We start from the raw sequence: 23,105 nt of genomic DNA on the forward strand, positions 1-23,105 counted from the left end.
CTATGACACGTCTCTTAAGTTTTGATGTCGGCCCTGGGGAGAGAGGAGAGGGTAGTCAGGCTGTGGAAGTCAGGGGGTGAAAAACACCCACACTTAACTGTAATTGACCAGGAGATGGGTCCCGGGGGCTAGACCAAGTGACTGGGCATGTCAGTGTTCCTACAGTCAGTTGAGTGAGGATTATGGGATGTCCACATAGACTGGTGCTACTGAGAATTCTGGATATAATAAAAAGGTTTTTTTCCCCGAGATTGATTTAATTTTTAATTATGAATCTATGTGGTGGGAGGTATATGAGTGTGTGTGTGTGTGTGTGTGTGTGTGTGTGTGTGTGTGTGTGGTGTGAATGCACACTTTGTGCAAAGAGGCCAGAAAAGGAAGTCCATCTTCTGAGGCTGGAGGTCACAGACAGCTGTGAGCTGCCCAAGTTGGCTGTTGGGGGATCTAAATCCGTGTCCTCATCGGAGGCAGAGGGTGCTCTAACCACTGAGCAACCTTTCCAGCCCCACAGTGAGGGTGTCACCTTCAGGTCATGAAGGTGTCTTCCCTGGCAAAGAGGCTGCATATGGAGGCCAGTCGGGACCGAGATGCAGTTGGTGGAGGGAGGGTAGCAGCGTCCAGGGGCCTCAGCTACCGAGGGGCTGCCCTCTGAAGGACCAAGCTAAGCCACTCACCCAGCTCTCAGCCCTGGATGGAAAAGTCTTCTCCAAGATGGTCCACTTCCGAATTCTCTGGGCATCGGAGGCCGCCTCATGATTCACGAGGTCTATGCCGCACTGGATGGCGGTGTAGACCAGCGGATCTCGAAGCTTCACAATGTCTGACACGGTGGCTGCCGGGCTACCCAGGGACTGGCAGAAACTGAGAGCCTCCATGTTCAATGTGTCCAGAGGCTCTCCACTCATCTTGTCTGTCTCGCACTGCCCCGGGGCAACCATGTTACCAGGCAATGTTCCCCAGTCATCCCCAACCCCCAACCCATGGAACTGAAGACCAAGAAGCAGAGTCTAAGCCCCTGGTCATCTGCAGCCTCCTCACGCCCCCCCCCCGGAGAGGCTGAGGGGTGGGGGGCCAAGGGGGGCGGGGATTGATGCCACATAACCGTGCATCACCTTGATTGTCAACAGCATGCCCAGGAAGTTGGCCTTGTCGCCCACCAGCATGGCGTTGCTAATGATGGGAATTTTCTCCTTCACTAGGGTCTCGATGGGGATGGGGGGCACATTCTCGCCACCAGCCGTGATCAGGATTTCTGGAATTGAGAGCCCAGCTTCGTACTGGTCCCCACTCGCTTGGGACATGGATGGAGGCCCCTGTGGCTTTCCTTCTGGCACATCAAGTCCCCACCCTTTCCTGCTTCCCTCCCAAGTTTTATGGCCCTGGGGGCCCCACATGGACATGATCTGTCCCTGGTAGCTTTTGTCAACTAGTCAAGATCGACAGGGTCTCCTGGGAAAAGTGACCTCAGCCCAGAAGAATGTCCCTACCAGGAGGAACCATCTTCACCAGACTGGCCCTGTGGGTAAGCCTTGCAAGGCATTTTTTAAAAAGTAGCCATTGGGCCGGGCAGTGGTGGCACATTCTTTTAATCCCAGCACTCAGTAGGCAGAGGCAGGTGGATCGCTGTGAGTTTGAGGTCAGCCTGGTCTACAAGTGAGTCCAGGGCTACACAGAGAAACCCTTGTCTCGAAAACCCCGCCCCCCAAAAAAAAGAGTGATTGGTGGGTAGGGCCCAGCCCATTATGGGTGGTGTTACTCTAGGCTAGTAGTCCTGTGTTCTGTAAGAAAGTAGGCTGAGCAAGCCAGTAAGCAGCACCCCTTCACGGCCTTGGTATCAGCTCCTGCCTCCAGGCTCCTGGCCTGTTCTTTTGCTGATGAAGTGTGGCCTGAGCCATGAGCAGAAGAAGTAACTCTTTCTTGCCCAAGCTGCTTCTGGTCATGGTCCTCGGTGTGGCCACAGAGAGCACAGCAAAGCACAGTGTCTTTGCTGAGTTGTTTGTTTTGACGCAGACATTCACTGTGCAGCCCCGGATAGCCCAAAATATCCCCAGGCCGTGGTCCTCCTGCCTCAGCCTTTCAAGGGCTGGGGTGACAGGGCCATCCTCAGGCTCTTTCTGAGTGTCTCTGACATCTTCTGGCCTCACTGGGCTCTCCTCACCACTCAACCACTAGGCAAAGCAGCCTGTCCCCAGGACCGCTGCCACTGGATGACAAGGAGGGACCCCTGATGACTGGGGACTTACTGTTTTCCCTAGCGTCCCTAGGAACCAGAACCTCAACAGCCCCCATATCTCCTGTGTCCCTGGCCACGCTGGCACCCCTTGCCCTCTGAAGTACCCTGCCACCCCTCAAAATCCCATGCTAGTTCCTTTAGCACACCCAGTACCCTTTGCCCCCACAAAAGCCTGGTACCTTTGATGCGGCCAGTGATATAGAGAAAATCGTGACTGTCCAGGCGGCCCATGTCCCCAGAATGCAGCCAGCCGTTGTCATCGAGGGCATCCAGTGTGTCTTCCTCCCTGTCCAGGTAGCCCATGAAGACATGCCGGCCCCAAATGCACACCTCACCAATGCCATCTTTGTTCTGCTGGTACAACATGCTCTTGCAGCCGTCAAGAACCTTGCCGCAGCTGTGGGGGCGGGGGGAAGGGGGACACACAATAGGGAAAGGGTGTGGCAGAGACAGGGTGCTGCCTACCCCAGGCCCTCCCGTACTAGCGGCCCAGCATGAGCGGTCAGCCTCTTGAGGAGAGGCACAGAAGGGAAACTGAGGCAGCACTCTTCATCCACTGGCCTCTATGTATGCACTGTGCACATTAAGCAGCCACACACCTGCCGTCCGGGCACCGGCAGGTTGGATTCACAGGAGGCTCACCCTCGGTCCAGACAACGGGGAAAAGCTAGAGTTCTGGTAAAGTGCCACGATGTGGACACACGGATGGAGAAAACCATGTGTACCCCATCAACTTCCAGCCAGCCCTCCCTTTCAATTTCTTCTCCCTCCTCCCCTTCCCCCTTCCTCCTCTTTATTTTTATTGTTATTTTGATCCTTCGGTTCTACTCTGGACACTAGTAAACCTCAAGCAAAAGCAGAAAGCCAGATGTGCAGTACAGTGGCGGGGGCAGGAGACTTTGACCAGCAAAAGATTCTGGAAGGAGGTCAGCCTCCCCAGTGGAGGGTCCCGCGGCGTGTGTGTGTGTGTGTGTGTGTGTGTGTGTGTGTGTGTGTGTGTGTGTCTGTCTGTGTATCTGTGTGTGTGTGTCTGTGTGTTTATGTGTCTGTCTGTGTGTCTGTGTGTGTGTCTCTGTGTATGTGTGTGTGTGTGTGTGTGTGTGTGTGTGTGTGTGTGTGTTGCTGTGGCTTAGCACAGCAACCTGGTGAGCTGAGCTGAGCTGTGCAGAAGCCCAAGGAGAGCTACACACATACTTGAGACAAAGGATCATGGGAACGCTTAAGTGACACTGGGAGGAAAACCGTGTGTCAGAGAGCCAGGAACATAGTCTCCTGGAAAAGAGGTTTCCTAAAACTCAGGAAGTAGTGGGAAACTCACAAGTCTTGAGAAGCTCCTGAAACTTACAAGGCCCCAGAGGGCCAGCCCCAGGTTCTATGAGCAGTTACAGTCCTGGGGGAGACTCTTGAAGCTGTCTGCACAATGTGCAGGGGCTTTAGATGTGGCTTTTGTGAGGTGTGGTCCATGCTGCCGTGGATTTTTAGATGACATGCTGTCTTTGAATCGTGCCTGCTCCTGTCAGAGACCTCTGATCCACAGTCTATAAATCACCCCATAAATGTGTTAAGCCGCACTTGGGGGAAGAAGCATTTCTTTGGTATTTTTGGTGCCCTATTTGGGGTAAAAAAAATTTTTTTGTTCAGGTCTCTGGGGTAAAAAATATTTTTTTGTTCAGGTCTCCCCTGGAAATGTCACACAACATGACAGATGGTTCTAGAACAAGTGCCCTTCCCCCCCCCTTAGGTTGTGTAATAAGCCAGAGAACCTGGACTAGGAGGCTAGAGCCCACGGGACATCCAGGCTCAAGATATGTCCCCCTCTACACCCTAACCCCATGACACTGGAGATCTGAGGGCTGCAGGAACCTGGTACCTCAGAACTCTGTAGTTGGTCTTGGAGGAGATCGAGTGGGGTCCAGAGCATTCACTCATCCCGTAGATCTCACCAATGGGGATGTCCAGGCTGAGAAAGAACTCCAAGACCTCCTGGGAGAGGGGCGCAGCCCCACTTAAGAAGGTGTGGCAGTGCTCCAGGCCCAGGGAGGTCCTGACCTTCGTGAACACCAGGGCCTTTGCCATACGGTAGTTCATGGGGATGTCTTGTTTCCTGGGGACGGCATCAGCAGGGAGACTCAACTTCAGATAGATGGCAGGCAGAGCCTCCCCCATGCTCTCTCACACCAGCTACGGGACACTGCCTACCCCAGCATCCGTTTGGTGTTGACTTTCAAGCCAAGTAACTTCGCCCACGCAAACGCCTTCTTCCTCAGGCTGGAGGACCTGCTCACATTCTCCTTGATAGTGTCCTGCATCTTTTCCCAGACTCGTGGCACCCCCAGGAAAATTGTAGGCTTTACCTCCTGAAGAGTGAATATCAAGGTGCCCTGTGCGGGACAGAGTGGGTGAGGCACTGCTGCAGCACTTTCAGGAGCCACATGTATCTTTCTCCCTTCCCCCAGTGCAGCCTTTACACCAAGCACAGGATACAACCCCCTGGCTCTACAGTAGCCAGTCAGACACAGATTCATCCACCCCATGTTTGCACGTGCGCGTGCATGTGCGTGTTATGTGCATAAGCATGTGGGCTCCACAGGCACCACTTTACATTCTTTTTTTTTTTTTTTAAGATTTATTTATTTATTATATATATAGTGTTTTGTCTGCATGTGTGCCTGCAGGCCAGAAGAGGGCACCAGATCTTATTTTAGATGGTTGTGAGCCACCATGTGGTTGCTGGGAATTGAACTCAGGACCTTTGGGAGAACAGCCAGTGCTCTTAACCTCTGAGCCATCTCTCCAGCCCCCACTTTACATTTCTTATCATCTGACTTTCAGCACATGTCTTCTCAGCAGTTCAGTGCAGCCGGGGAAAGAGATTCATGTGCGAAAGCAAACAGTCATGCTTGGCTTACAACTACTTCTAACTCAACACGGAATTCAACCCTAGACCTAGAACTAAAAGTAAAGTGCATCGGGAAGAAAAGAGGAGAAAAGCTTTGCCGTAGCAGAGCATGGGGGACGTCAATAACTGGGACCTGGCCGGGCGTGGTGGCGCACGCCTTTAATCCCAGCACTCAGGAGGCAGAGGCAGGAGGATCGCTGTGAATTCGAGACCAGCCTGGTCTACAAAGTCAGTCCAGGACAGCCAGGGCTACACAGAGAAACCCTGTCTCGAAGAACTAAATAAATTAATAATAATAATAATAATAATAATAATAATAATAATAATAATAATAATAAAATAAATGTCAGTGAGGATGGTGGTATGCAGCTTCAGAGCCAGGAGACGAGAGAGAGGAGGAGACTTTAAAAATGGGCACATAACTTGCATTGGGAGGCAGCGGAGAAGCAGCGAATATGGTGTCCAAAAACAAGACCCTTGAAGTCAGTGAAAACACACGAGGTAGTCAAAGGGCCCACAGCTCCGTGTTGAGCACTTACTGTGCAGCCCACGCCATTCTGCAGACAAGACACTGGGCCATCAACACGCCCCCACACACGGAGGGCAGAGGAGGAAGCTGAGTCCTGCGCCACTCTGCCTTATTCCCGCGAGAGGGGACTCTCTCCCTGAACCTGGGGCTTGGCTGCCCAGGGGTCTTCACACACCCCGCCTCAGACCCCCTGCTCCACCCTGACAGCACAGCAGTGGTAGGTATGCGTGACCACGCGCAGCTTTTCACCTGAATGTTGGAGATTTGAACTCAGTTCCTAATAGCTGTGTAGCCAGCTGTCTTGCCAGCTGAGCTGTCTCTGCATCAGCTTTGTTATCTGGATGTATACAACCCCCCGCCCCCCGCCCCTGGGGCCCACATAATGTCCTCTACCAGAGAGGGTTCCTGTGTCAGAGCAACAGCTGTCACCTTTTGAATCTCAGAGCCACAGGTGTCTGGATTAGCTCTTTGACCATGAAGTGACTTTTCTTTTTCCTTTGTTTTCTTTAGGGAACCTGTGTGGAGGTCAAAGGTCAAGGGCAGGAACCAGGTCATCAAGATTGATGGCGGGTGCCTTTTACCCTCTGAGCCAGCTGTCAGAACTGCTGTCCAGCTTACTTCCAGATGCACTTCACTTCTGACCAGGTCTGTCACTGAGAGTCTGGTGCTGTGTCTGCCAGTGTGTGGCTCTGTGTGTCTGTGTCAGTGTGTGTCAGTGCGTGTCTATGTCAGCATGTGTCAGCGTGTGTCTGTGTGTGTCTGTGTCAGTGTGTGTCTATGTGTCAATATGTGTCTGTGTCAGCTTGTGTCTGTGTCAGTGTGTATCAGGGTGAGTCAATGTGTGTCTGTGTCAGCATGTGTCTGTGTCAGTGTCAGTGTCATCATGTGTCTTTGTCAACATGTGGTTCTGTGTGTCTGTTTCAGTGTATGTCTGTGTTAGCATGTGTCTGTGTCACTGTGTGTCTGTGTGTCTGTGTGTCTGTCAGTGTGTGGCTCTGTGTGTCTGTTTCAGTGTATGTCTGTGTTAGCATGTGTCTGTGTCACTGTGTGTCTGTGTGTCTGTCAGTGTGTGGCTCTGTGTGTCTGTTTCAGTGTATGTCTGTGTTAACATGTGTCTGTGTCACTGTGTGTCTGTGTGTCTGTGTGTCTGTCAGTGTGTGGCTCTGTGTGGCTGTGTCAGTGTCTGCATGTGGCTCTGTGTGTCTTTGGTGTGTGTCTCTGCGTGTGTGGCTCTGTGTGTCAGGGACTGCATGTGGCTCTGTGTGTCTGTCAGTGTGTGGCTCTGTGTGGCTGTGTCAGTGTCTGCATGTGGCTCTGTGTGTCTTTGGTGTGTGTCTGTGCGTGTGTGGTTCTGTGTGTCTGTGTCAGTGTGTGGCTCTGTGTGTCTGGGACTGCATGTGGCTCTGTGTGTCAGGGACTGCATGTGGCTCTGTGTGTCCTGTGTCAGTGTGTGGCTCTGTGTGTCTGGGACTGCGTGTGGCTCTGTGTGTCTGGGACTGCATGTGGCTCTGTGTGTCTGTGTCAGTGTGTGGCTCTGTGTGTCTGTGTCAGTGTGTGGCTCTGTGTGTCTGTGTCAGTGTGTGGCTCTGTGTGTCTGGGACTGCGTGTGGCTCTGTGTGTCTGGGACTGCATGTGGCTCTGTGTGTCTGTGTCAGTGTGTGGCTCTGTGTGTCTGTGTCAGTGTGTGGCTCTGTGTGTCTGGGACTGCATGTGGCTCTGTGTGTCTGGGACTGCATGTGGCTCTGTGTGTCTGTGTCAGTGTGTGGCTCTGTGTGTCAGGGACTGCATGTGGCTCTGTGTGTCAGGGACTGCATGTGGCATTCTGTGTCTACGCCTGTGTCTCATGTCTATTGCGTGGCTCTCCATATCTGCGTCTGTGCATCTATACACCTTACTGTTTCCATTGACCACGCCGCCTTTCACCTTCCACCTTTCACCAGTGCTTACTGTAAATTTAACTCTTCTAATACAAATTCAAAAGTAGCAATAAGTGAAGCAAATTCTCCTGGGTGGTCAGGTGGCTCACAAGGGTCCACACAGGAGGGAGACAGACAGTTAGTTAGTCAGGAGTGAAGCCTGGGTGTGTGCGTGTGTTTGTCATTGTGTGTACATTTCTGTTTATCTGTATGTGGGCATTTTGATGTTTATGTGTGGATGTGTTGGTGTTTTGTCAACTTGACACAAAGCAGAGGAAGAGGACTCCCAATATAGAAAATGTCCCTACCAGATTGGCCCATGGGCATGACTGTGGGGAATTTTCTGAATTCGTGAACCGGTACTCTAACCACTGAGCAGCCTTCTCCAGCCTTACATAGCGGGCTGGAAAATAACTTGTAACTTCCTTCCAGTCCCCGAGTGCACACACACCAGCAGCCTCTGACTCAGAGGCCGGGAAGAGCTATGGTGCCATGCCAGTATTTGGGGGTGGGGACCTTTGGAGGCCTCTGTGACCTTCAGAAGGTGAGCAAATCTCAGTCCTTGTCTGACTTCTCCTATGGCATTGTGTGAGGTTTCCGATTCTAGCCCTTAACATTCCTACACAAAAAGCCTGACACCTTCCTCCCATGCAGGCCAGACCCTGGCAAACAGAATCAGAGCATGCATGCACACCACACACACACACACACACACACACACACACCATATATACACACAAGCATGCTCACACACACACCATATATACACGAGTATGCGTGCACACACACACACCATATATACATGAGCGTGTTCACACACACACCACATGCACACACACACCATATATACACAAAAGCATGCTTACACACACACACCATATATAGATGAGCGTGCTCACACACATGCGCGCGCGCACACACACACACACACACACACACACACACACACACACACACGAGTGCGCTTTTTTTTTTAAAAGGGGAAACGCACAAGGTGGCGCAGTGGATAAGGGAACTTGCCACCAAGCCTGATGACTTGAATTTGTCTCTGGGGTCACAGGGTATGAGAGAGACTGGGCCTTGTTGTATCCTCTGACCATCACTTGCACACCATGGTACATACCCTCAATAAGTAAATAAATTCAAGAAATGCTGAAAACGATTCAGACTTTCACCACCACTAGGGCCTTTCCCTGGGCTTGTTCAGGTATGGTCTGCACAGCTGTGGAACAGGGCAGAAAATGAAGATGAAGGGGGAAAATTCTTGTTTTGGTTTTTCAAGACAGGGTCTCTCTGTGTAGCCCTGGCTGTCCTAGACTCGCTTTATAGACCAAGCTGGCCTCGAACTCACAGCGATCCTTCTGCCTCTGCCTCCCGAGTGCTAGGATTAAAGGCATGCGCCACCATCGCCCAGCTGAAAATTTTCTTAAGACATCAGGCTTGTCCGGTGGACAGATGACATCCACTTCCCCCAAAGGCCTCTGGACGCTTGGCAGGGCCCTCACCCAGCCTTACCCTGAGTGCATCTGGTTGAGCGAAGAAAGTAAGCCCCCCTACTTTGATGGCGGTCCACATGTCCAGTATCTGGGCTGAGATGTGGCTGAGGGGCAGGTAACTGACTATTGTTTCCTGCTTGCCCATGACGTGGCTCGCCTCCACCACACGTGCCATAGCCCCTGCTGTCCACGTGATCTAGAAAACAAAGGCAACCCAAAACTTCTGTGCTTCACACCAGGACCGGCACGCACACATGTGTGCGCCCACATGTGTGCTTATGTGTGCTGTGCCTGTGCACACGTGACAAGGCCTAAGAGGGAGATCGGTTGTCTTCCTCAACTGCTCCCTACCTGGCTGTTTTGAAATTTATTTACTGGTGCTGGAGAGATGGCTCAGCGGCTAAGGGCACTGGCCCCATTCTCAACACCCACATGGCAGCTCACAGACACCCTTACCTCCAGCTCTAGGGGAGCACTTCTTCTGGCCTCTGAGGGTACCCACAGACACCTGCATTCTCTGTCTGTCTGTCTGTCTCTCTCTCACACACACACACACATTTTCTTAGGAGACACGCTTCCCTGTGAATGTGTATACACCTGGAAGCTAGCTAGCACACGCCCTCAGGGCAGGCTCTTTTCTCCAACCATGTGCTTAAGCTTTGCGGGTAGGCTAGAAAGAAACCAGCAAGCCTCAAATTCTTTTTGTCTCTGCTCCACTTGAAGCTGGGGTGTCCAGTATACCTGAAATTCCTGTCTTGTCCTGATTGAGACAAGTACCCCTAGCCAGCGTGCCATCTCTCTAGCCCCTCTGATATGGGGTCTCTAACTCTACCCTGGGGGGCGGGCTGCGGGCGCCAATTTGAAGAGGCTGTTGGCCAGTCAGCTCCCAGGATCTTCCTGTCTCTGTTTCCACTTTTCCAGTACCCAGAATAGAAACCGTTTGCCACCATACCTGGATTTGGGGTTGGGTGTGAGGTTTGGGATTCCACTCAGGTCCTTGTGTTTGTTCAGAGAGCATCACACTAAAGCCACTCACCCGAGACTCTTGCCCAACCTTTTGGCATGTTTAACACACTACTGTCATCTTGCTAGTGGGTGCAGGAGGCTTCCCTGGGACTTGGTGGCTGGCCAGTTTAACCATGCAGGTGGGCCGCAGATTCAGAGAGGCCCTGTCTCCCCCAGAAAAGGTGGAGAGTGGGTGAGGAAGACACTCCCACATGCGTACCAACAAGATGCCCAATGTGTGATCCACGGCAGTAGGCGGGAGGAATGAGGCTGGGGCTGCCTCTTCTGGATGCTAACCTGCAGGGTCTGGGAGAGGGCTCGGCTGCTAAAAGCTCTTTCCAGAGTATGAAGAATGGAACTCAGATCTTCAGAGACTGTGGCGCGTGGGTGTCTTAGGGTCTCTAGTGCTGTGATAAGTCACCATGACCAAAGCACGTTGGGGAGGAAAGGGTTTATCTGGCTCACACTTCCACACCACTGCTCGTCACTGAAGGGAGCCAGGACAGGAACTCAAGCAGGGCAGGAACCTGGAGGCAGGAACTGATGCAGAGGCCATACAGGGTGCTGCTTATGCCTTCCTCTTCATGACTTGCTCAGCCTGCTTTCTTTTTCTCTTTTTTTGGTTTTTCGAGACAGGGTTTCCCTGTGTAGCCTTGGCTGTCCTAGACTCACTTGAAGACCAAGCGGCCTGGAACTCACAGCGATTCGCCAGCGTCTGCCCTTTGAGTACTGGGATTAAAGGCCGGGCGGTGTCTTTAATCCCAGCACTTGGGGAGGCAGAGGCAGGTGGATAGCTGTGAGTTTGAGGCCAGCCTGATCTACAGAGTGAGTCTAGGACAGCCAAGCCTACACAGGGAAACCCTGTCTCAAAAAACAAACAAAAAAAAAGATCAATAAAATAAAATAATAAAAATAAATAAAGGTATGTACCTTTACAGGCCTGCTTTCTTTTCTTCTTTCTTTCTTTCTTTCTTTCTTTCTTTTTTTTTTTTTTTTTTTTTTTTTTTTGTCTTTTTGTTTTGTTTTGGGTTTGGGTTTGGTTTTTTGGTTTTTTTTTTTCTTTTTTTTTTTTGTTTTGTTTGTTTTGTTTTTGTTTCGAGACAGGGTTCTCTTCTCTGTGTAGCCTTGGCCATCCTGGACTCACTTTGTAGACCAGGCTGGCCTCAAACTCACAGTGATCCACCTGCCTCTGCCTCCCGAGTGCTGGAATTAAAGGCGTGCGCCACCACGCCCGGCCTTTTTTGGTTTTTTTGAGACAGGGTTTCTCTGTGTAATCTTGGCTGTCCTGGACTCACTCTGTAGACCAGGCTGGCCTAGAACTCAAGATCTGCCTGCCTTTGTCTCCTGAGTGCTAAGATTAAAGGCAGTACCACCATGCCCGCCAGCCTGCTTTCTTTCTTTTTTAAAGATTTGTTTTATTTATTATTATGTATGCAATAGCTCTGCTTGCATGTACACCTGTACACCAGAAGAGGGCATTAGATCACATTATAGATGGTTGTGAGCCACCATGTGGTTGCTGGAACTTGAACTCGGGACCTCTGGAAGAGCAGACATTGCCGTTAACCTCTGAGCCATCTCTCCAACCCCTGCTTTCTTATAGTACCCAGGACCACCAGTCCAGGGGTGTAGCATCACCCACCATGTGCAGGGGCCCTCCTCCATCAACCAGCAATTAATAAAATGCTCTACAGAATTGTCTACAGCCTGGTCTTATGAGAGAATTTTCTGAATGAAGGATCCTTCCTCTCAGATGACTCTAACTTGTCTCAGTTGACATAAGGCTAGCCAGCATGGTGCGTGTGCAGGCACCTGCAGGGACAAGTGGTGGCCTCCACAGACACCTGCACACACACACACTCTCTCTCTCTCTCTCTCTCCTCTCTCTCTCTCTCTCTCTCTCCTCTCTCTCTCTCTCTCACAGGCATGCTATTATCCCAGCTCCACACAAAAGATGGAGGCACAAGGATCAGGAGTTCAAGGTCATCCTCAGCTACGCAGCAAGTGTGAGGCCAGCCTGGGCTACACGATAGCCCGTCTCAGAAAGATTAAAACCAAACAATGCGAGTCAACCAGGCCAGGGAAATGCCGTGGTGGAAAACACTTGTCCTGCACAAGGGCCTGAGCTCTGTTGTCAGAGCTCGTGTGGCACTGCACACCCTGGAGAGCTGGGCAGAAGGGCAGGTAGCCAGCCTACCTACCCTGCTCTGATCACTGAGCTCCAGGCCACTGAGAGGACCCTCTCTCAAGAATCCAGGAGAGACACCCCTGGGAGACCACACACACACACACACACACACACACACACACACACACACCAGAGAGAGACCGTGAAACCAGCTAACCAACTTCCATTTCACAGGCATGGTACGGTCAGCCATCTTGCCCTCGCCCAGCTTGACTTTGGACCCGGGTCTAGTCCCCAAACCCCCAGCTCCACCAACTGTGTGGTTCCCCAAGGGGAAAGACCCAGACAGACCTTACACACCGCCCTCCATGTGGCTTGTGCCCAGGTGAGAGCCTGCTCTGCGGGGCGGGGGGGGGGGCAGAAGGGGGGACCCTGGCTTACATTGTCGTGGCTCAGCATCACCCCTTTGGGGTTTCCTGTGGTCCCTGAGGTGTAGATGATGACCGCACCACTGGTGGCCTTCTGGCTTAAGATGATCCGATCCAGCTGCACGTTGGGGATGCTGTTCCCCAGCTCTATGAGTCATGCCACTGCGGATGGGACGGTGGGTGAAGGGTGAGGACCCGTGGGCCCCCGCTCAGACTCTGATCCACGGCTTATCCCGGAAGGGCCTAAGCCTGGGAGAACCCTCAGAAATACCTCCTCGATTTTCTTTTCCTTTTTTTTTTTTTCCCCCTGAGACAGGGCTTCTCTGTGTCCCTGGCTGTCCTGGACTCACTTTGTAGACCAGGCTGGTCTTGAACTCACAGCGATCTGCCTGCCTCTGCCTCCAAAGTGCTGGCATTAAAGATGTGTGCCACCACACCCCGCTCACCCCCTGGATTTTCAGACCTTGGCTACTTCCCCACCACTTGTGATCCCATGAGCCTGTGAATTCGGACAGGCCCCATCCATGATGTAGGCATGCTAGCTAGCCCCTCTTCGGGAAGTCCAAGGCAGTGACTGGCTGACTGAGCTGTGGTCTATCTATAATCTTTTTTTAAAATAAATTTATTCAGATTACAACTCAATTGTTATCCCATCAGTTGTCTCCTCCCATTCCTCCCTCCCTCTTGCTTTCACCCTATTCCTCTATGACCAAGGGGGCCCTCCTCCCCCACTATATGGTCATAGGGTATCTACGATCTTTAAAGGCAACATCGGCTGTAAATAACAAAAGCCTGGCCTGTAAATAGCTTAAAGTTTAGAGTTACTTTTATTTATTTATTCTTGGTTTTTTTTGTTTGTTTTTGTTTTTGTTTTCGAGACAAGGTTTCCCTGTGTAGCCTTGGCTGTCCTGGACTCACTTTTTAGACTAGGCTGGCCTCGAACTCACATCGATCCTCCTGCCTCTGCCTCCCAAGTGCTAGGATTAAAGGGGGCGCCACCACGCCTGGTATTAGAGTTACTTTTAATTACTTATTTTCAGGGGAGTGTCTGGGGGTATACATGTCACAGTGCACTTGTCTAAACTGTTTGTCTCCTTCTGCCCCCTAAGCTCCCAGGTCAAGCTCAGGTCATTCGGCTCCGTGGCAAGCCCCTTTACCGGCTTAGCCTTCTCGATGGCTGGCCCCCACTCCCAGGAGTGGACGGCCCCTGGGAAGAGCTCCCACCTTTTCCTGAATTCACATGACACCGTCCAGTCCCCTACCCCCCCATCCCAGAACTCATCCCTGATTGGATGAAGCCAGAGTATCCATCAATCTAGGTTCTAGAGATTAGACAGGATTCTGGGCACCGGGACTCCAGTCACAGTGAGCTGAAGAATTTAGCACCCGATGCAGGCTTTCTATTCCCGAGATTCAGTCAGCACAGATGTAGCCACGGGATCACGGGCGGGGGTGGAGGGGTGGAGGGGTAGGGGGGTGGGGGGGTAGTAGAGGAGGGCAAGGAGGGGGCTGAAGAGCCAGGAGATTAGAGACATAAAGGCCAGAGGAGACGAGCTCCTGGTTGCAGCCGCACCTGAAGCCGTCATTCTGAGCTGTAGTAAAAGGGGCTGACAAATGACCTACTTTGCTCAAGCCATTTGGGGCTGGACTTCTGTTGTGTGAAAGCTACGGTATCCTTAGGTTCGGACTGAGGCGCTGGCCCTAACAATGTCTTCCTAAACTGAACCCTAAAACTGTATCGGTTTGAGCCCCTGCCGTGGGAGGCAAGGACTTTTAAATGCCACTACACAGGAGGCTGAGGCAGGAGGATGTCAAGTTTTAGGCCAGCCTGGGCTACAAATTCGAGGACTAGCCTGGGCTGTATATCCAGGCCTATCTCCACTCAAGCCTTCTAGAGTCTTCCATCCACTGCAGAGTAGGTAGATAGCTATTATGTGACAGAATCACCCACTGTAAGTGCTTCCCCACTGACTCTCGCCCACAGGGAACGTGGCATAAGACATGCGCTTTGTTACTATGAGGAGAACGCTGCTGCCACCTTGTGGCTGGAGGCCACTGCTGCAGGACTGGAAGTTTCAAGAGTCTTCTGTGGCAAACTCAAGAAAGCCTGAGCAATTTGGTCGGGACACGTATTAAAAGGGTTTTTGCTTTTTTCTTTCCCCTAGAAACCCATCGCTGAAGGTTGAACCAAGGATCACACACTAGGCAATAAGACACCAAATAGCCGTGCCCCCAGCCCCTCACTGGGGGATTCTAGGCAACAGTTCTACTTCTGAGCCACGCCCACAGGCCTATCGTTTTTCTTTAGTGGAGGGTCTTACTAGGTGTTTCATGGTGGCCTTAAAGTCGCAAAATTCCTGTCTCAACCTTCTTAGTAGTTAGGATGGCAGGCCTGTGTCCCTAGCCTTGCTTTGTTGTTTATTTGTTTGTTTGTTTTTTGAGACAGGGTTTCTCTGTGTTGTCTTGGCTGTCCTAGACTCTCTTTGTAGACCAGGCTGGTCTCGAACTCACAGAGATCCGTCGGCCTCTGCCTCCCGAGTGCTAGATTGAAGGCATGCGCCAAACGCCCGGCGCCTTTGCTTTAAAGATGATTGTTTTTTCATTTTTTCAAAGTGACTCACGACACTGTTGCTGTAATGATACAAGACCTCTAAATGACCTAGGATTGTCCATCTCGTGCCTGAACGAGGAAACATTTACAAATCTGAATATGTGTAGTTAAAATAGCCAAAAATAAAATTAAAGGAGATTGTGAACTGTTTGGTTGGAGCCTGCTTGCTCGCCCTTGCACGAGCTGGGAAACCCCTTCTGCCCTCTTTCCCCCCATGCCCCTCCCCCACTGAAAACTCCCATCAAGGAATGGCGCCAAAAGCTCTCAGCTCTGCTTCGCTGGCAGCCAATGCAACTCGCCATTCTGATATGACCAGTCCACCCAAGTGCCTGGCCCAGATCTGCCCAGTCTTTGGCCATACTTGGGCAACAGTCCCAGCTCCTGGCTGACACGTCATCAACCCTCGACTGAGTACTATAAAACCTCCCAGCTGTAGCCGGGCGTGGTGGCACACGCGCTTAATCCCAGCACTCGGGAGGCAGAGGCAGGCTGATCTCTGTGAGTCCGAGGCCAGCCTGGTCTACACAGTGAGTCCAGGACAGCCAAGGCAGAGAAACCCTGTCTCAAAAACCAAAGCAAAGCAAAACAAAACAAAGAAAAACAAAAAAACAAAAAAAAAAACTCCCAGTTGTAGCCCCAGCAGGGACTTCCTCAGCCTTGTTCTTTGGGACTGGTGAACCTGCCCAAGAGTTGCACCAACTAAACCCCACATTAAAAAAAAAAATCATTTATTATTTATATGGTATTCTGCCCATATGTGTGCCTACATGCCAGAAGGAGGCATCAGATCTCATTCTAGGTGGTTGTGAGCCACCATGTGGTTGCTGGGAATTGAACTCAGGGCCACCTTCTTCACATAGTCCACACACTTCCCTTCTTGGCCCTACCTGCTACCTCAGGCTGACCCAAGCCCCTCTTCTCACCAGCAGGCTCTGCCAACAGGCCCCGCCCTCTCACATGCCCCACCCTCTCCAATAGCCCCGCCCCACAAACCTGCCCTTCCCACAGGCCAGCCCCTCCCACCCCGCACTCACAGAGTACAGGTTTCCTGTCGGTTTCCATCAAGGGCAATTTGTACTGCACAATGGCTTTCACAGACTCCATCTTGTCTGGTGGAATCTGAAAGAGTTAGTTCCCTGTGGGCTCAAGGTTCTGACTGGGACGCAGGGTCCGCAGGGTCTGTACCTTGTGTACGTGTAAGGGCTCTCACTGACTGACGGGCCACGGGCCCTTTCCCTGTCATCCTCGCACTGGACTCACAGACCTGTGCCACTGGCCTTGGTACTTGGCGTGGGTACTGGGCATTCGAACTCAGGCCCTCCTGCTTGCTGAGCAAGCACTTTACCCACTCACCCCACCTCCCAGCCTTTGCTGAGGTGAACACTGTGTACATCTCCCTCCCAAGGACCCCGCCCCGCCCCCCCACTCTAGATCTTCCCGTCAGATCCAGGCAACTGGGTGGCACACATGAGGAATGAAGGTGTTTCTGTAACATCCATTTAAAAAAAAATGAAAATGAAAATGAAAACAAATGCTACAAAGAACAGGAAGAGAAGCCAGCTTTTTGTAGAGGGATTTTAAATCCAGCAACGTGGCTACTCAGGCCGGATACACAAGCAGGTCCTTACTTACGCCTTTTGTCCAAAACAACACAGGTAAGTTGGTCTGTAGAAGGAAACAGTGAGGTTGGGGTTGGGTCGTGAGTTCAGTGCAGGTCAGCAGGGGCAGTGGAATCCAGAGAATGAGAAGGAACCAGAGGGTTAGAACAAATTGCTAGAATTAGCTCAAGGCCAAGCACAACAAGTCAGTCAGAGACAGAGAGGAGCCAGACTGAATCAGTCAGCTGGGAGAGAGTTTGAGTCAGACAGCTGACTTGAACCAGCCAGCCCAGAGCTCAGAAAAAACAAACAAACAAACAAGAAAGCATGAGCTTATTCACCAGGAAGTCTCAGAGGCTCAGAACATTCTAGGCCTAGGTTAGAAGCTTCCAGGACTAGGCCTTGGCCAGCAGGAGGAGGCAGTTAGCCTCTGAAATGACAATTATATCAGGTAAATAAAAGTTACATTTATAAGATTTCATTGAGAACAAAAAAAAAAGAACCTATGGGAAAATTTCACTATAAGGCAGAGTTGTCACCTGCAAATGGATTCAGGACACAGCAGAGTAGGCGCCGTGACTAAAGAGGGTCAAGAGGACCCATTTGCTCATGAAAGGGCAGCCCGATGGCCAAAGTAGTCTTTCTTCTTTCTTTTCTTTTCTTTTTTAAAAAATAGGGTGTCACAATGTAGCCAAGGCTACCCCAGAACTTTCTCTGTAGCCTAGGCTGGCCCCAAACTTGTGGCAAATCCTTCTGCCAAGTGCTGAGACCATAAGCATGTATATGCACACACAAAGGTGAATGCCAGCAGAGGCCAAAGGTCAGTCTGATGTATGCTTTTTCAGCCACCCTCCATGCTGTGTCAGGATACCAGGTGTATCACTGGCCTGCTGCTTGCAGTGAGGCAGGGCTGGCCGGCCAGTGGGCCCTGGACACCCCCACTTCCACTCTCACCCCTCTGTGCTGGGGTTACTGGTGCTCCACCATGTTGGTCTCCTGTGAGTGCAGTTCTTAAATGTAGGTTGGGAAGTGAGTGCCAGGGACAAGTCTGGGGGCCAAGCTCCCTCAACTCACCCTACTTCCCCCACAAAAGCAGTTTCTTTCTGGGGGGGACTTTTGTGGAAGCTTCTCAGTGCGCCCAGGCACCCACTCAGGTCCCACTCACCAACAGGATTTTCTGCAGCTGTTGGCTGTTCTCCACCACTAAGACATTCACGTTGGCGTGATTAATGACGTACTGGCAAGCCTCGGCCGAGTTGGTGACATAAATACCAACATAGAAGCCCCTGGGGACACAGGACATGCTCCAATAGTACACTGACTCAGTGCTTTTGGAAGAACTGAATCTTTTTTTTTTTTTTTTTAAGAGGTTTTGGTTTGGTTTAATTTTTAGGTATGTGGGTGTTTCGTCTGCTTGTCTGTCCGTGCCTTAGATGCCCGGAGCCGGAGTTACAGTGGTTGTGAGCCGCAATGGGGCTACTGGGAATCCAACCTGGGTCCTCTGCAGGAGCAGCCATTGTCTGCCCACAACTCTTTCTTAAAATAACATGTATGCGTGTGGATGTGGCGGCCCATCCCACAGTGAGCCCATGGATGCCAGAGGAGGAGGGGCCAGCGGGTCTCTCCTGCTACACTGTGGACCCAAGGGCATGGAGCAAGGTCCTAGGTTGTGTGACTGGTGCCTCTGTCTGTTGAGCTACCATCCCCCCAGCCAGTGCTAGTGTTTCATGAAGGTTCTCAAAACTGAGCACCGGAAGGGCTTTAGCCAGCTGCTCTGCTGGGCTGTGACATTTCACAAGGACCATCACTTTGTGGGACATCGTCCCCAGCCCGGATTAGGACAGCAATTAGAGCGCTGGCCACCCTTGCAGGGGGTCCCCACTCAGTTCCTAGCACCCACATGACTCACAAAGGGGATCTGATCCCTTCCCTCCTGTTCAAGCCTCTGTGGGTATCTGCACTCACCTGCATACACACATGCATATATATGCACCCACACTTGTGTACAAGTCCTTAAGTTTTTATTATTATTATTTTAAATTGTATGTGCATTTGGTATTTTTGCCTGCATGTATATCTGTGTAAGGGTGTCAGATCTTGGAGTTACAAACAGTTCTAAGCTGCCATGTGGGTGCTGGACTTGAACCCAGGTCATCTGGAAAAGCAGTCAATGCTCTTAACCGCTGAGCTATCTCTCCAGGCCCCAAATCCATGCATTTTAAGAAATCGTTTTTGAAAAGAAAGATAAGGCCGAGGCCACGGGTGGACCTTGGCTTCTCAGTCAGGTTTTGTGCTGAGCAGCTGGTAGCAGTGGTCCGTCAACACAGGGGACCGGAAGGAGGAACATACCCAGCCAAGATGGAGCCCAGGGCAGCAATGATCCACTCGGGGGAGTTAATGCCCAAGATGCCAACACTGTGGAAGCGTTGCAGGCCCAGCTAGGGGAAACAAAACCATAAGAAAGATGCCGTCAGCTCTTGACACATCACTATCAACTTCTAGTCAAGCTCTGATCATTAGGAGGTGGAAAACAAAAAAACAGAAAACAAAAAACACAAACTGAAAATCGAGCCAGGTGTGGTGACGCACACCTCCCGAGGGCTGGGAGGCAGAGGCAGGCAGATGGATGGGAGTTCGGGGCCAGCCTTGTCACTGCAAAGTGACTCTAGGACAGCCAAGGCTACACAGAAAAACCCTGTCTCGAAAAACAACAGAACAAAATTAAAATTAAAAAAAAAAAAAAAAGGAAAATCGGTAAAAAGTTGCTGGTTAGCCTGAAGTTGGGGTGCAGTGAGCCTCTCTCACCTCTCTGGTTTTGGTTTTAGTTTTGGTTTTGGTTTTTGGTTTTTTGAGACAGGGTCTATGTAGCCTTAGCTGTCCTGGACTCGCTTTGTAGACCAGGCTGGCCTCGAATACACAGCGATCCACCGGCCTCTGCCTCCCAAGTGCTGGGATTAAAGGCGTGCGCCACCACACCTGGCTATTTATTCCCCACCTGCTTTGCTTCCATTGTGATGAAGTTCCCATGGCATGGAATTCACTGTTTAGCCATTCAAATTCCCCCCCTTTTCAAGGCTGCATACTATTCCAATGTACAGCCATCACACTTCGTTTATGTAGCAGCACTTGGCACTTGGAGTTGCCTACCTCCTGCTGCTGTGAACAGTGCTGGGGTGGATACAGACCCTTGGTCTGGATTCCTCTGAGCATATGGTAGGAAGAGGAAGTCCCAAGTGGTCTGCTGATTCTGTGTCTGATTCGTAGGAAATGGGTTTGAGAGTTGTGAGTTGTGTGTGCCTGTGCATGTGTGTGTGTGTGTGTGTGTGTGTGTGTGCACCAAAAGTGTTATTGCTCACATGACCAGGTCTATCTGGGTGTGTGGCTGGGCAGGAGCCCCGGGCAGGACCTCAGACATCTTCCTCCTGTTGCTCACTGTGTCTCTGTGTTGAGACAGGTCTCCCACTGGACCAGGTGCTCACTACCTCACTCAGGCCAGTGAGCATTTGGGATGAGCCTTTATTCACCCACTGACTGGAGGGATGTAGGAACACTCAGCCGCTGCTGGCCGTTGACATGGGTTCTGGGGGATCGGTCAGGTCCCCTGTGCTTGCAGGAAAAAGGTCTACCTAGGCTGCACTGCATGGGCCCCGTCCACACCCCTTGTATCTTCTTTCATACAAAGTCTCCATGATTCTCCCCTGGAGGTAACCGTACAGGCCAGGCTGCTGGCCAGGAGGCCAGGAGCCACGCCCCTTCCTCACCTCTTCCTAGCTGTAATTGTGTAGGGGTGTGTTGTTGTGTGCGCGCACTCGTGTACGTGGCTGCGTGTACATGCACACAGCTGCCCACAGACACCAGAAGAAAGTGTTGGGTCCTGGAGAATTAGAGATATAGGTGGCTGTGAGCCACTCCACCTCACTGAGGAGAGGCAAGCTCCTGCGCTCTGGAAGAACAGGAAGAGAGTTCTAAGCTGCTGAGCCTCAGACTTAAAAAAAAAAAAAAAAAAAAAAAAAAAAAAAAAAAAAGTTACATTTATTCACTGTGGTGGTTTGAATGAAAACGCACATAAGCCCATAGGTGAGTGTCTGGTCCCCAGTTAATGGAACTGTTTGAAAAGGTATGGGTGTGATGGAGAAGGTGTGTTACTGGGGTGGGCTTTTGAGAGTTCAGAAGCCCACAGCACATCTAGTATGCCTTTTTTTTTTTTTTTTTTTTTCCCTGCCTAGCTCTCAGCTACTGCCTGTCTGCTTCCTGACACAACAATCCTGGGCTAACCCATCTGAAACAGTAGGCCAACCCTAATGAAATGTTTTTCTTTATAAGAGTTGCCCTGGTCATGGTGTCTCTTCACAACAAATTACCAGTGTCTATAGACAGAAGTTGGTGGTACCAGGGTTGGGGTAGTGCTGTGACAGGCCTGACCAAGCAGCTTGTTGAGATTTCTAGATGGCGAAAGTGGTCATGGGACTGTAAATGGGACTGACCGGGCTGCTCTAGTTGGGTCTTGAAGGACAGTCGTTCTGGGAGACTGCAGCCTGTGGAGGCCCAGCTCAAGAGGTTTCAGAGGGGACGGATATTAGCAACTGTATATTAGCATCCTATTTCTTAGGATATTTTGGCAAAGAATGTGGCTGCTTTTTGCCCTTGTCTGAGAACCTGCCAGAGGCTGAATGGAAGAGTTTTTGGATTCATGGCTTTGGCAGAGGAGATCAAGAGATGTTGGGCTTTGAAACAGTATTGAGACTGTGATTGGCTAGGTGGACTTCTGGTGTTGGACTGGATGCATCTATATAGCCACAAGCCTCTGGGACCCAGGGGACCCGTGGGATGCTGTGTTGAATGAGAGCAGCCCCCATAGACTCCTATGTTGCGGTGCCTGGTCCCCAATTGGTGGCACTGTGTGGGAAGGATTAGGAGGTGTGGCCTTGTTGGAGTAGGTGTGTCACAGGGGTGGGCTGTGAGGGGCCAAAAGTCCATCCCAGGTCTAGTCTTGCTTTCTGCCTCCAACTTGCCCAAAAGATGTAAGCTCTCAGCTACTATAAGTGCCGTCATGCCCCGCCCCCCCCTGCCCCCACCCCCCCACCATGATGATAACGGACTGAAACCTCTGAAACTGTAAACTAGCCCCAATTAAATGTTTCCTTTCATAAGTTGCCTTGGTCGGGTTGGAGAGATGGTTCAGTGGTTAAGAGCACTGTGTGCTCTTCCAGAAGTCGTGAGTTCAATTCCCAGCAACCACATGATGGCTCACAACCATCTACAACGAGATCTGGTGCCCTCTTCTGGCCTGCTGGCATACATGCAGGCAGGATATTGTATAAGTAATAAATAAATAAATCTTTTTTTTTTTTTTTTTAAAGTTGCCTTGGTCATGGTGTCTCCTCACAACCATAGAAAAGTGAGTGAAGTTTTATGTGGCCCAGGCTAGACCTTGGGCTCCTTAGCCCTTCCTCCCTTCACTTCCTGAGTAAGGATGACAGGTGGGCACCACCACACCGGGTTTTATGTGGTGCTGAGAACGGAGCCCAGGATTTTGTGTGTGCCAGAAGACCACTCTAGCCACTGTGGCCCAGCTCAACTTTGTTTTGTACCTTTTGCTCCTTTTCTGAGATAGGGTCTCACCCTAAACCCAAGGCTAGCTTAGAACTTGGGAGCCTCCTGCCTCAGCTCCCTGGAGGCTGGGAGACCCCCCAGAGTCTCCCATAACCAACTTTGAGGACCACTACTTTGGAATGACCAAGCAGGAGTTGCTCACCTTGATCAGCGACCTGGCTGCCTTGCGACACGCTTCGTAGAGCTGGCTGAATGTCAGGATGTCCCACTTCTTGCCATTCTTCGAGGCTAGGATTGGGTAAGCGCTGAACCGCTCGACAGACTCCTGTAACAGCTCGGGGATGGTCATCGGGGTCTCGTGGCCTGGCCCATGTTTGGACAGCCTCAGGAGCACCTCTCCATCACAGTGACTGCTCCACAGCTTGGGAACGGCTGTAAGAGTCATAGGGCTAGCTGCTGGTGCTGGAATGGAGCTGGGGGCTCTGTATATACTGGGACAGCGCTGTACAGCTGAGCCACAGCCTCATCCCTCACAGGCATTTTCAAACTTTTTTTTTTTTTTTTTTTTACATTTATTTATCGATGTGTAGGAGTGATTTTGCTTGAATGGACACTGTGCACCTGCAGTTCCCACTGAGGCCAGAAGAGGGCGGTGTGAGAGTTTTTAACCATGAGTGGCCTCTCCACCCCCCACGGAGCTTTCTGTCCA

The 23,105-nt window shown here is 51.2% G+C and overlaps 2 protein-coding genes across 3 annotated transcripts in view; both read right to left on the reverse strand.

The window, feature by feature from the left end:
• On the reverse strand, positions 1-22,745 carry LOC127212660 (long-chain-fatty-acid--CoA ligase ACSBG2-like). The gene is made up of 12 exons (XM_051172745.1): positions 22,599-22,745; positions 19,193-19,281; positions 18,009-18,129; positions 16,169-16,364; positions 12,648-12,781; positions 9,093-9,269; positions 4,433-4,614; positions 4,104-4,337; positions 2,413-2,630; positions 1,113-1,252; positions 675-920; positions 1-33 (listed from the first exon to the last, which is right to left on the reverse strand). The coding sequence occupies exons 1-12, from the start codon at positions 22,743-22,745 to the stop codon at positions 1-3; spliced, it is 1,917 nt and encodes a 638-aa protein (XP_051028702.1).
• Positions 1-23,105, reverse strand: part of Rfx2 (regulatory factor X2) — a 112,876-nt gene that overhangs the window by 77,146 nt on the left and 12,625 nt on the right. The gene's annotated exons all lie outside the window — the stretch shown is intronic.

The sequence above is a fragment of the Acomys russatus genome, chromosome 31 (assembly GCF_903995435.1).
Source record: "Acomys russatus chromosome 31, mAcoRus1.1, whole genome shotgun sequence".
Classification (NCBI taxonomy): domain Eukaryota; kingdom Metazoa; phylum Chordata; class Mammalia; order Rodentia; family Muridae; genus Acomys; species Acomys russatus.

What these genes read in the sequence shown, in the direction of transcription:
- LOC127212660 (XM_051172745.1), bottom strand. Translation starts at nt 22,745, where the DNA reads ATGACCATCCCCGAGCTGTTACAGGAGTCTGTCGAGCGGTTCAGCGCT. An exon ending in AGCTGCAGAAAATCCTGTTG is followed by an intron (nt 16,365 to 18,008) that starts GTGAGTGGGACC and finishes TAACTCTTTCAG; the next exon opens with ATTCCACCAGACAAGATGGA. An exon ending in TATCACTGGCCGCATCAAAG is followed by an intron (nt 1,253 to 2,412) that starts GTACCAGGCTTT and finishes TCTCAATTCCAG; the next exon opens with AAATCCTGATCACGGCTGGT.